General features: G+C 39.1%; 1 protein-coding gene across 1 annotated transcript in view; it reads left to right on the top strand.

Moving 5' to 3' along the window:
- Positions 1-14,560, top strand: part of EEIG2 (EEIG family member 2) — an 89,218-nt gene that overhangs the window by 30,441 nt on the left and 44,217 nt on the right. Inside the window, exon 2 of the mRNA XM_057500580.1 lies at positions 1,886-2,006. Coding sequence (XP_057356563.1) covers positions 1,886-2,006 — 121 coding nt within the window. The remainder of the gene's footprint in view (positions 1-1,885; positions 2,007-14,560) is intronic.

Below are 14,560 nucleotides of genomic sequence, written 5' to 3'. Positions count from 1 at the left end.
GGTTCTCTTTGTCCTCCTGAGATGGTGCCTTAGAATTTAAATAGGTGTTTGGGAGGGAGCAGAGGCTATACATGCACTCAACCTGCATCTCTAACTAGAAGTTTTATGTAATTTTCAAGAGAAGCAAAATACCAGTTTCTTTTTTAATGTTGTGTCTGATTTCTGATCATACATCAGTGGTCTCAGTGGCAGGAAAATGCAGTGCCTTGAAGCACAGCATGCTCCTGAAGGGCCCAGCACATCACTATACCTGCATAACTTTTGCAGAGCTCCAGAGGCCATGAGTGATACGTCTAAGTCTTGAAGCCAAGAGATGTTGAGGGCAAGGCAACAATTAAAATAATTCTAGTTTTTTCCTGTTATTATTATTCACTTATTTTTCTAAATTCATTTCTTTTTGAGTGCACAGGTTAGCTGCTGCTTATCTTACTTGAGATGTCTCATGCTGCTTGACAAATACTTCCAGTTCCCTTCTTTGCCAGATGATTCTCCTTCAGCCTGTTATGACCATACAAATAAATTGCACTCCTTCTGGATTTAAAGAAAAACTCCTCTAAGAACACAAACATTCTCTTCACATCATAATTCATTAAATCACCTAAAGGCTCCTAATGAAAAAAATAAAATGGCTAAAGTCATCACAATGAAACCTATGATAAAATACATGCCCTCCTCTCCCATTTGTGTGCCTGTTTATAGATACATAAGTAAGCATATATGTAGACAGCACACTCAAACACATGCTTGATTTAAAAATTATATTTGTTTTTGCAAATCCTGTTCATTTGTTTTTGTGTATTGATGGAGAAATCCATAAAACCAAACTCATCCCGGTACAAATCCATTTTATTCACTGAGACAGCTACAAGTTGATTCCCTATCACATTTACCATGTCAGTTATTCCTAACTGTCCTCATCCTTTCTCTAAATGTGCATTCACCTCACCCATCAGCCCCCTTCACTCCTTAGGGGTAACCTCACCTATGACTTCACTAAGATCAAAACTTTTCAGCCTGCCCTCTCTTGCCTTCCCCTTTTGCTTTCTCCACTTTTCTGTGTTCATCCATTGTCTTTCTTTTCTTCCTGTGTCAGAGAAATAATTATCCTTTCTTTCTAAGGCTAAGGCCCCTGTATTTACACAGAACAGTAGAGGGATCAGTATGTACAAAAACCTGGAAACTTGAAAGAGCAGAGTTCTTGGAAAAATAATAGATTTTCCTTTGTGGACAAGTAGGCTCATGAGGTAAACAGGTATGGTACGAATGCTAGTTCTGCTACTTCCTACCTAAGTGGCCTTGAGTTAGGTTCTCTCCTTGTGCCTCAGTTTCCTTATCTATAAAGCAGATGCCAGCTACCTCCTAGGGATGTTGTGACATTAAACAGCATGTAGTAAGCTGTTGGTAAATGGTAGCTGCTGTTGCTTTTATGGCTAGAATAAGAGTAAAACTGTGACAGTAGTGTATTTTAGAAAAAGTATGTTTATATTTCTGTCTCTTACATTAACTGTAATCTGTAAGCCCTACAAGGTTAGGAATGCTAACATTCTCATCTTCATATTTTAAGCACCTAGCACATACCCAAACACCTAAAATAAATGTGTGTTGTATGTTGAATGAATAAATGGTGAAGCCTCAATTTATACAGACTGAATTGATAAGTCAGTTCACCTTCTTTCAGTTTTTGTGGGTAATTAAAATCTTTCAGTGGTTTTCAGATCACATTGTCAGGAATTTGTTTTCTCCATGTTTCACTATTTCCAAATCCTGGATTTTAATATGTCACTTTTGCATTTATAGACTTGAGTGAAAAAAGTATGTGTGCTTTTTCAACAAGTCATCAATAATAGTTAATTAACTGGTGGTTGTTGTTTTTTTTTTTCTTCAGGGAGGTGGTGCAAGCAAACTGTGTTCACTGGAGGAAGAAGTTCTCATTTATGTGCAAAATGAGTGCAAGTGCCACCACAGGCATCTTAGATCCTTGTATCTACAGAGTATCTGTGAGAAAGGTACAAAAATAGCCTATTACTTCTCGCCTTTCAGAAACCATAATTAGTTCCATAATCACTGACTCACTTTACTTAGCTCTGCTTTATCGTTAGAACTGTTATATGTGATTTCACTTCACCCCACAGCAATAATTTAAGTTACTGTGACAAATAAAGTGAAGAATCTGAACTTATAAATTAAAATCATTCAGGGATGTTATCTTACTATCACTATACATATAAGTATTAATCTCATGTCTATTATTTTAGAAGCTATAGATGTTTATATCCTGCCATTCATTAAATTCCTGTTAGGCATTGTTTCAGGGACTACATATGTCATGCCTAATAACAACCCTGAAAATAGGTGTTATTTTTACCATTTTTTTCAGGAAAACCAAGGCTCAGAGAGGTTGTTACTTGCCCAAATTTACATGCCTAATAAATGGCACAGTAGGGGACTCAAACACAAATCCCTCTAGTTCCATGTTTTCTTTTTATTACATTTCCTTTCCACATATTATGTTAAGGCATATTACTTATAATCTACAAAAATGGCAATCTCAAATGGTTCAGCTATATATATATATATATATATATATATATATATATATAATTTGTGTGTTTATGTATATACACACATATATGTATACGTATATATATATATACATATATATAAATATATGATCCTACCTTCTTTGGATGAAACAGAGGAATCCATTAGTCACCACTACTACTGGGGAATTAAGCTGCTGTCTTTAAAATGTAAACCTTATGTTTACATCTTATATACATTTTTAAAAATTCAATTCAAATACACATTCAAAAATTAAATAGAGAAGGATTTAGAATGAAAAGCAGAAGTCCCTTGCCTTGTTCTTTCTACTCTAGTCTTGCATCCTGCTGTTTCAGATAAGAAGTTGCATTTTTTAGCTTTCTCATTCTGCTTTTTGAGTAAACTGGTAGCACTATGATGTGTGTGGCTGTATTTTAAATTCTCTTATATTGCTCTATGTAAGTTAAATATAAATATATATGTACATTTTATAGGTTTTAAGCCTTTAATGAAAATAGACCTCTGAAACAGTCATATTTGGAGTAGCAATAATTGATTAGAGACTTCCCTAAGGAAGTATAGTGCAGTCATGTATATGGCATCATACTGAACTGGGCTTGAATCCCATATATTCCACTTACTAACTATGAGACCATAGTCAATTCTTCTGACTTTCCAAAAATCAGTTTTTTCATTCAAATAAGGCCATAATAATTGCTTCCTCAAGATATTATAAGAAAAAAAAGATATTATAAGGATTAACCAAGATATGAGTAAAGCATCCTATCTTCTTGCCTTTCTACTTCAATTACTGATGCACCTCTCACATTGAAACCTTTTCTAAATGGATTTCTAATCAAGATTTTTGGAAGATGATCTGTTGGTCTTTGAATTTTAGGAAAAAGAAAACATGTAGCAAGTTGAGAGTAAAGCATAACTGCTAATTAAAGAGACTCAGAGTCTCTCTCTCTTTTTTTTTTTTTACTTCCTTTTTCTATTTAAGATAGGACTTGTTCATCCCAGTTCTTCAGATTATCATGGTTTGGTGTATTAGTTAGGGCATATGTTATAAGCGTATGTAATGCATACCCAGATACATAATGACTTAAAGAAGATAGAAGTTTATGTCTCCCATGGGTAATAAGGCACGGGATCCAGGGCTGATAGAGCAGCTCCTCCATCCTCACCATTTGGTGCCCATTGTTAGATCCAAGGGAGTGGCTCCAGTCTTGTTATCTTTCAACTAGTGAGAAAAGAGAAAAAGGCACATGAGAAAAATAAAGATAAAAGTAAGAAAGATAAAGAAAAATAAGTAAACTCAACTATACAAACATTTTCTGCTTTGCAAAAAATACCTTAAGCAAAGTAATAAATTAGGGGAAAATACCTGCAAATCATGTCAAATGACTGATTTCTTTAGCATAGAAAGAACACCTTCAAATAAATCAGTAAGAAATGTCAAAAACCATTTAGAAAAATAGGCAAGGGACAGAATATACATGTCACAAAACTGAAAATATGAATATCTTTAAACATATAAAAGGTTACTCAATCTCATATATTTTAAAACTACAAATATGATACTAGTTTTTACCTATAAATTTGACAAAGATGAAAAAGTTTGATAATATACTCTAGCGCCTAGGAAAAAGGGAAGCAATCAATCACAAGTCAGCAAATAAGTGAATTTCTACCATGTGCCAGGTACTATTCTAGGCACTGAACAGACAGTGGTGAACTGGAATAAGTTCTGTCCTCAAGAACTCTACTTTCTAGTTGGAGTTAAGGGAAGAGTGGTAAGAAAGACAAATAGTAAACATGTAACCAGATTATTTGAGATATAGTGACAAGTGTTATATATAAAATACAATGATGTAATAGAGAATAACTTAGGAAGAGGAAATCATTTTAGGAAATTAGGGGAGGGGACAATGAAGACTTCTCTGAAGGGTAACATTTGAAGAGGAGGCACCCATGTAAAGATCTAGGAAAGCACCATTCTAAAGGATTAGAACCTTGTACAGAAGCAATAGAGTGGAGATAGATATAGATATAGACATAGACATAAAAGAGAGTTATCATAGGGATTTGGCTTATGCAATTATAGAGGCTGAGAAGTCCCACAGTCTGCTATCTGCAAGCCGGAGCCCCATAAAAGCTTGTAGTGTAGTTCCAGCCTGAGTTGAAAGGCCTGAGAACTGGAAAGTCAATGGTATAAGTCCAGACCCTAAAAATCTGAGAACCAGAGGCAGAGCCAACATGGCAGCGTGAGTAGGACAGTGGGAATCTCCTCCCAAAAACATACATATTTTTGAAAATACAACAAATACAACTAATCCTAAAAGAGAGACCAGAAGACACAGGACAACAGCCTGACTACATCCATATGCACGAGAGCCGAGAGCCTGGTGAAAGGGGTAAGATACAACCCCCGGCCCGGTGGGACCCGAGCACACCTCCCCGCAGCTCCCGGCGGGAGGGAGAGGGAGCCCAGGACTGCTAAACACCCAGCCCCAGCCACCCGCACCAGAGCACAGACACAGTGCATGCGTAGAGGGCTGGAAACTAAGGAAACAGGGCAGCAAGACCTCTGAGCGGGTGCCGAAGCTGATGCCCTTGGGACAAAGAAAAGCCAGTGCTTTTTGAAAGTCTTGAAGGGGCAGGGATTTAACAGCTAGACGTAAACAACACAGGTCACAGCCCAGTGGCTGGAAATTACAGGGAAAACCGGGCGCACTAACCCCCTGGGCAACATCTCAGACCCCTCACGGAGGTAAACAGCCAAACAGCCCCCACCCCCGTCCATTACCCCTCTGGGCACTGCGAAAACAGAGAAACAGCCTAAGGCAAAATGCTCACAGAAACGAAAATTCCTACACTTCGGCGGGGCAAGACACAAAGACCCACTCTACACGCAATTACCCAACACAAGCCACTAGGGGTCGCAGTTGTCCCAGTAAAGAAAGGCCAGTAGCAAGTGAAAAGTTTGGCCCTCCCAGCTGACAGTCAATAGCACCTTTCAACATGAAAAGGCAAAAAAATATGATCCAGACAAGACTAACCCAGACAGCTTCGGCATCTGCTACATCTTCCCCTGAGAAGGAACCTGGGGAGATAGATTTAGCCAGTCTTTCTGAACAAGAATTCAAAACAAAAGTCATAACCATGCTGATGGACTTGCAGAGAAATATGCAAGAACTAAGGAAGGAGAATACAGAAATAAAACAAGCTCTGGAAGGACTTCAAAACAGAATGGATGAGATGCAAGAGACCATTAATGGACTAGAAAACAGAGAACAGGAATGCAGAGAAGCTGATGCAGAGAGAGATAAAAGGATCTCCTGGAATGAAAGAATTTTAAGAGAGCTGAGTGACCAATTAAAAAGGAATAATATACACATCAGTGGAATACCAGAAGGAGAAGAGAAAGAAAAAGGGATAGAAAGTGTCTTTGAAGAAATAATTGCCGAAAACTTCCCCAAACTAGGGGAAGAAATGGCCTCTCAGACCACAGAGGTACACAGAACTCCCATGACAAGGGATCCAAGGAGGGCAACACCAAGACACATAATAACTAAAATGGCAAAGATCAAACACAAGGACAAAGTATTAAAGGCAGCCAGAGAGAAAAAAAAGGTTACCTACAAAGGAAAACCCATTAGGCTATCATCAGACTTCTCAAGAGAAACCCTACAGGCCAGAAGAGAATGGCATGATATACTTAATGCAATGAAACAGAAGGGCCTCGAACCAAGACTACTGTATCCAGCACGAATATCATTTAAATATGAAGGAGGGATTAAACAATTCCCAGACAAGCAAAAGTTGAGGGAATTTGCCTCCCACAAACCACCTCTACAGGGTATCTCAGAGGGACTGCTCTAGATGGGAGCACTCCTAAAAAGAGCACAGAATAAAACACCCAACATATGAAGAAGGGAGGAGGAGGAATAAGAAGGGAGAGAAATAAAGAATCATCAGACCGCGTTTATAATAGCTCAACAAGCGAGTTAAGTTAGACAGTAAGATAGTAAAGAAGCTAACCTTGAACCTTTGGTAACCACAAACTTAAAGCCTGCAATGGCAATAAGTTCATACCTTTCAATAATCACCCTAAATGTAAATGGACTGAATGCACCAATCAAAAGACACAGAGTAATAGAATGGATAAAAAAGCAAGATCCATCCATATGCTGCTTACAAGAGACTCACCTCAAACCCAAAGACATGCACAGACTTAAAGTCAAGGGATGGAAAAAGATATTTCATGCAAACAACAAAGAGAAGAAAGCAGGTGTTGCAATTCTGGTATCAGACAAAACAGACTTCAAAATAAAGACAGTAACAAAAGACAAAGAAGGACATTACATAATGATAAAGGGCTCAGTCCAACAAGAGGATATAACCATTATAAATATATATGCACCCAATACAGGAACACCAACATACCTGAAACAAATATTAACAGAACTAAAGGAGGAAATAGAATGCAATGCATTCATTCTAGGAGACTTCAACACACCACTCACTCCAAAGGACAGATCAAACCAGACAGAAAATAAGTAAGGACACAGAGGCACTGAACAACACACTAGAACAGATGGACCTAATAGACATCTACAGAACAATACATCCAAAAGCAACAGGATACACAGTCTTCTCAAGTGAAAATGGAACATTCTCCAGAATAGACCACATACTAGGCCACAAAAAGAGGCTCAGTAAACTCCAAAAGATTCCAATCCTACCAACCAACTTTTCAGACCACAAAGGCATAAAACTAGAAATAAACTGTACAAAGAAAGCAAAAAGGCTCACAAACACATGGAGGCTTAACAACACGCTCCTAAATAATCAATGGATTAATGACCAAATCAAAATGAAGATCCAGCAATATATGGAAACAAACGACAACAACAACACTAAGCCGCAACTTCTGTGGGACACAGCAAAAGCAGTCTTAAGAGGAAAGTTTATAGCAATCCAAGCATATTTAAAAAAGGAAGAACAAGCCCAAATGAATGGTCTAATGTCACAATTATCAAAATTGGAAAAAGAACAAATGAGGCCTAAGGTCAGCAGAAGGAGGGACATAATAAATATCAGAGAAGAAATAAATAAAATTGAGAAGCATAAAACAATAGCAAAAATCAATGAAACCAAGACCTGGTTCTTTGAGAAAATAAACAAACTAGATAAGCCTACAGCCAGACTTATTAAGAGGAAAAGAGAGTCAACACAAATCAACAGTATCAGAAACGAGAAAGGAAAAATCACGACAGACCCCACAGAAATACAAAGAATTATTAGAGAATACTATGAAAACCTATATGCTAACAAGCTGGGAAACCTAGGAGAAATGGACAACTTCCTAGAAAAATACAACCTTCCAAGACTGACCCAGAAAGAAACAGAAAATCTAAACAGACCAATTACCAGCAACGAAATTGAAGCGGTAATCAAAAAACTACCAAAGATCAAAACCCCTGGGGCAGATGGATTTACCTTGGAATTTTATCAGACATACAGGGAAGACATAGTACCCATTCTCCTTAAAGTTTTCCAAAAAATAGAGGAGGAGGGTATACTCCCAAACTCATTCTATGAAGCTAATATCACCCTAATACCAAAACCAGGCAAAGACCCCACCAAAAAAGAAAACTACAGACCAATATCCCTGATGAACGTAGATGCAAAAATACTCAACAAAACATTAGCAAACCGAATTCAAAAATACATCAAAAGGATCGTACACCATGACCAAGTGGGATTCATCTCAGGGATGCAAGGATGGCACAACATTCGAAAGTCCATCAACATCATCCACCACATCAACAAAAAGAAAGACAAAAACCACATGATCATCTCCATAGATGCTGAAAAAGCATTTGACAAAGTTCAACATCCATTCATGATAAAAACTCTCAGCAAAATGGGAATAGAGGGCAAGTACCTCAACATAATAAAGGCCATATATGAAAAACGAACAGCCAACATTATATTGAACAGTGAGAAGCTGAAAGCTTTTCCTCTGAGATCGGGAACTAGACAGGGATGCCCACTCTCCCCACTGTTATTTAACATAGTACTGGAGGTCCTAGCCTCGGCAGTCAGACAAAACAAAAAAATACAAGGAATCCAGATTGGTAAAGAAGAAGTTAACTGTCACTATTTGCAGATGACATGATACTGTACATAAAAAACCCTAAAGACTCCACCCCAAAACTACTAGAACTGATATTGGAATACAGCAAAGTTGCAGGATACAAAATCAACACACAGAAATCTGTGGTTTTCCTATACACTAACAATGGACCAACAGAAAGAGAAATCAGGAAAACAACTCCATTCACAATTGCATAAAAAAAATAAAATACCTAGGAATAAACCTAACAAACGAAGTGAAAGACTTATACTCTGAAAACTACAAGTCACTCTTAAGAGAAATTAAAGGGGACACTAACAGATGGAAACGCATCCCATGCTTGTGGCTAGGAAGAATTAATATCGTCAAAATGGCCATCCTGCCCAAAGCAATATACAGATTTGATGCAATCCCTATGAAACTACCAGCAACATTCTTCAATGAACTGGAACAAATAATTCAAAAATTCATATGGAAACACCAAAGACCCTGAATAGCCAAAGCAATCCTGAGAAAGAAGAATAAAGTAGGGGGGGATCTCACTCCCCAACTTCAAGCTCTATTATAAAGCCATAGTAATCAAGACAATTTGGTACTGGCACAAGAACAGAGCCACAGACCAATGGAACAGACTAGAGAATCCAGACATTAACCCAGATCAATTAATATTTGATAAAGGAGCCATGGACATACAATGGCGAAATGACAGTCTCTTCAAAAGATGGTGCTGGCAGGGGAGGGGCGGAAGATGGCGGCGTGAGTAGAGCAGCGGAAATCTCCTCCCAAAACAACATATATCTATGAAAATATAACAAAGACAACCCTTCCTAGAATAAAGACCAGAGGACACAGGACAATATCCAGACCACATCCACACCTGAGAGAACCCAGCGCCTCGCGAAGGGGGTAAGATACAAGCCCCGGCCCCGCGGGAGCCGAGCGCCCCTCCCCCCAGCTCCCGGCGGGAGAAGAGCAGGCAGAGCGGGAGGGAGACGGAGCCCAGGGCTGCCGAACACCCAGCCCCAGCCATCCGGGCCAGAGTGCAGGGCCCTCGATACTGGGAAAACAGGGCAGCAAGAACAGTGAGCAGGCACTGGAGGCTGGGCGACAGAGGACATAAGAAAAGCGCGCGACCATTTTTTTTTTTTTTTTGCTTTTTTGCTGCTTTGTTTTGACGAGCGCTTTTTGGAAGTCTTAAAGGGACAGGGACCCCAATACTAGGGAAATAGGGCAGAAAGACCGGTGAGCAGAGGCCTGAGGCTGGCACCGGAGAATAAAGAAAAACGAACGACCACCTTTTTTTTTTTTTTTTTTTTTTAATTAAAAAAAAATTTTTTTTTTTTTTTAATTAAAAAAAATTTTTTTTCTTGTTTTTTTTTGTGGTCGTTGTTTTGTTTTGGCGGGTGCTTTTTGGGAGTCTTCAGGGGGCAGGGCAGGTCACTTGATCCAGAGGTGGGGAATCTGGGATCTCTGGGCACCCTAGCCCCTGGGCTGCAGGGAGCAGGGAGGCCCCTTGCGGAGATAAATAGCCTCCCAGCAGCTCCTGCTCCAACGCGACTCCACCATTTTGGAATAGCTGCCCGAGCCAGGCCACGCCCACAGCAACAGCGGAGATTAACTCCATAGCAGCCGGGCAGGAAGCAGAAACCCTGTCTGCGCGCAGCTGCGCAGCACAAGCCACTAGAGGCCGCTGTTCTCCCAGGAGAGGAGGGCCACAAACCAACAAGAAAGGAAGTCCTTCCAGCCGTCACTCGTCCCAGTTCTGCAGACTATTCCTATCACCATGAAAAGGCAAAGCTACAGGCAGACAAAGATCACAGAGACAACACCAGAGAAGGAGACAGACCTAACCAGTCTTCCTGACAAAGAATTCAAAATAAGAATCATAAACATGCTGACAGAGATGCAGAGAAATACGCAAGAAAAATGGGATGAAGTCCGGAAAGAGATCACAGATGCCAGAAAGGAGATCGCAGAAATGAAACAAACTCTGGAAGGGTTTATAAGCAGAATGGATAGAATGCAAGAGGCCATTGATGGAATTGAAATCAGAGAACAGGAACGCATAGAAGCTGACATAGAGAGAGACAAAAGGATCTCCAGGAATGAAACAATATTAAGAGAACTGTGTGACCAATCTAAAAGGAACAATATCCGTATTATAGGGGTCCCAGAAGAAGAAGAGAAAGGAAAAGAGATGGAAAGTATCTTAGAAGAAATAATTGCTGAAAACTTCCCCACACTGGGGGAGGAAGTAATCAAACAGACCACGGAAATACACAGAACCCCCAACAGAAAGGATCCAAGAAGGGCAACACCAAGACACATAATAATTAAAATGGCAAAGATCAAGGGCAAGGAAAGAGTGTTAAAGGCAGCTAGAGAGAAAAAGGTCACCTACAAAGGGAAACCCATCAGGCTAACGTCAGATTTCTCAACAGAAACCCTACAGGCCAGAAGAGAATGGCATGATATATTTAATACAATGAAACAGAAGGGCCTTGAACCAAGGATACTGTATCCAGCACGACTATCATTCAAATATGACGGTGGGATTAAACAATTCCCAGACAAACAAAAGCTGAGGGAATTTGCTTTCCACAAACCACCTCTACAGAACATCTTACAGGGACTGCTCTAGAAGGGAGCACTCCTAGAAGGAGCACAGCACAAAACACCCAACATATGAAGAATCGAGGAGGAGGAACAAGCAGGGAGAGAAGAAAAGAATCTCCAGACAGTGTATATAACAGCTCAATAAGCGAGCTAAGTTAGGCAGTAAGATACTAAAGAGGCTAACCTTGAACCTTTGGTAACCACGAATTTAAAGCCTGCAATGGCAATAAGTACATATCTTTCAATAGTCACCCTAAATGTTAATGGGCTGAATGCACCAATCAAAAGACACAGAGTAACAGAATGGATAAAAAAGCAAGACCCATCTATATGCTGCTTACAAGAAACTCACCTCAAACCCAAAGACATGTACAGACTAAAAGTCAAGGGATGGAAAAACATATTTCAAGCAAACAACAGTGAGAAGAAAGCAGGGGTTGCAGTACTAATATCAGACAAAATAGACTTCAAAACAAAGAAAGTAACAAGAGATAAAGAAGGACACTACATAATGATAAAGGGCTCAGTCAAACAAGAGGATATAACCATTCTAAATATATATGCACCCAACACAGGAGCACCAGCATATGTGAAACAAATACTAACAGAACTAAACGGGGATATAGACTGCAATGCATTCATTCTAGGAGACTTCAACACACCACTCACCCCAAAGGATAGATCCACTGGGCAGAAAATAAGTAAGGACACGGAAGCACTGAACAACACAGTAGAGCAGATGGACCTAATAGACATCTATAGAACTCTACATCCAAAAGCAGCGGGATATACATTCTTCTCAAGTGCACATGGAACATTCTCCAGAATAGACCACATACTAGGCCACAAAAAGAGCCTCAGAAAATTCCAAAAGATTGAAATCCTACCAACCAACTTTTCAGACCACAAAGGCATAAAACTAGAAATAAACTGTACAAAGAAAGCAAAGAGGCTCACAAACACATGGAGGCTTAACAACACGCTCCTAAATAATCAATGGATCAATGACCAAATCAAAATGGAGATCCAGCAATATATGGAAACAAATGACAACAACAACACTAAGCCCCAACTTCTGTGGGACACAGCAAAAGCAGTCTTAAGAGGAAAGTATATAGCAATCCAAGCATATTTAAAAAAGGAAGAGCAATCCCAAATGAATGGTCTAATGTCACAATTATCGAAATTGGAAAAAGAAGAACAGATGAGGCCTAAGGTCAGCAGAAGGAGGGACATAATAAAGATCAGAGAAGAAATAAATAAAATTGAGAAGAATAAAACAATAGCAAAAATCAATGAAACCAAGAGCTGGTTCTTCGAGAAAATAAACAAAATAGATAAGCCTCTAGCCAGACTTATTAAGAAGAAAAGAGAGTCAACACAAATCAACAGTATCAGAAACGAGAAAGGAAAAATCACGACGGACCCCACGGAAATGCAAGGAATTATTGTAGAATACTATGAAAACCTATATGCTAACAAGCTGGGAAACCTAGGAGAAATGGACAACTTCCTAGAAAAATATAACCTTCCAAGATTGACCCAGGAAGAAACAGAAAATCTAAACAGACCAATTACCAGCAACGAAATTGAAGAGGTAATCAAAAAACTACCAAAGAACAAAACCCCCGGGCCAGATGGATTTACCTCGGAATTTTATCAGACATACAGGGAAGACATAATACCCATTCTCCTTAAAGTTTTCCAAAAAATAGAGGAGGAGGGGATACTCCCAAACTCATTCTATGAAGCTAACATCACCCTAATACCAAAACCAGGCAAAGACCCTACCAAAAAAGAAAACTACAGACCAATATCCCTGATGAACGTAGATGCAAAAATACTCAACAAAATATTAGCAAACCGAATTCAAAAATACATCAAAAGGATCATACACCATGACCAAGTGGGATTCATTCCAGGGATGCAAGGATGGTACAACATTCGAAAATCCATCAACATCATCCACCACATCAACGAAAAGAAAGACAAAAACCACATGATCATCTCCATAGATGCTGAAAAAGCATTTGACAAAGTTCAACATCCATTCATGTTAAAAACTCTCAGCAAAATGGGAATAGAGGGCAAGTACCTCAACATAATAAAGGCCATCTATGATAAACCCACAGCCAACATTATATTGAACAGCGAGAAGCTGAAAGCATTTCCTCTGAGATCGGGAACTAGACAGGGATGCCCACTCTCTCCACTGTTATTTAACATAGTACTGGAGGTCCTAGCCACGGCAATCAGACAAAATAAAGAAATACAAGGAATCCAGATTGGTAAAGAAGAAGTTAAACTGTCACTATTTGCAGATGACATGATACTGTACATAAAAAACCCTAAAGACTCCACCCCAAAACTACTAGAACTGATATCAGAATACAGCAAAGTTGCAGGATACAAAATCAACACACAGAAATCTGTGGCTTTCCTATATACTAACAATGAACCAACAGAAAGAGAAATCAGGAAAACAACTCCATTCACAATTGCATCAAAAAAAATAAAATACCTAGGAATAAACCTAACCAAAGAAGTGAAAGACTTATACTCTGAAAACTACAAGTCACTCTTAAGAGAAATTAAAGGGGACACTAACAGATGGAAACTCATCCCATGCTCGTGGCTAGGAAGAATTAATATCGTCAAAATGGCCATCCTGCCCAAAGCAATATACAGATTTGATGCAATCCCTATGAAACTACCAGCAACATTCTTCAATGAACTGGAACAAATAATTCAAAAATTCATATGGAAACACCAAAGACCCCGAATAGCCAAAGCAATCCTGAGAAAGAAGAATAAAGTAGGGGGGGATCTCACTCCCCAACTTCAAGCTCTATTATAAAGCCATAGTAATCAAGACAATTTGGTACTGGCACAAGAACAGAGCCACAGACCAATGGAACAGACTAGAGAATCCAGACATTAACCCAGACATATATGGTCAATTAATATTTGATAAGGGAGCCATGGACATACAATGGCGAAATGACAGTCTCTTCAACAGGTGGTGCTGGCAAAACTGGACAGCTACATGTAGGAGAATGAAACTGGACCATTGTCTAACCCCATATACAAAAGTAAACTCAAAATGGATCAAAGACCTGAATGTAAGCCATGAAACCATTAAACTCTTGGAAGAAAACATAGGCAAAAACCTCTTAGACATAAACATGAGTGACCTCTTCTTGAACATATCTCCCCGGGCAAGGAAAACAACAGCAAAAATGAGTAAGTGGGACTATA

This window comes from Manis pentadactyla, chromosome 4 (genome assembly GCF_030020395.1).
Source record: "Manis pentadactyla isolate mManPen7 chromosome 4, mManPen7.hap1, whole genome shotgun sequence".
Taxonomy (NCBI): domain Eukaryota; kingdom Metazoa; phylum Chordata; class Mammalia; order Pholidota; family Manidae; genus Manis; species Manis pentadactyla.
The sequence above is the reverse complement of the archived record's forward strand: the minus strand, read 5'-3'. Positions and strand labels throughout refer to the sequence as shown.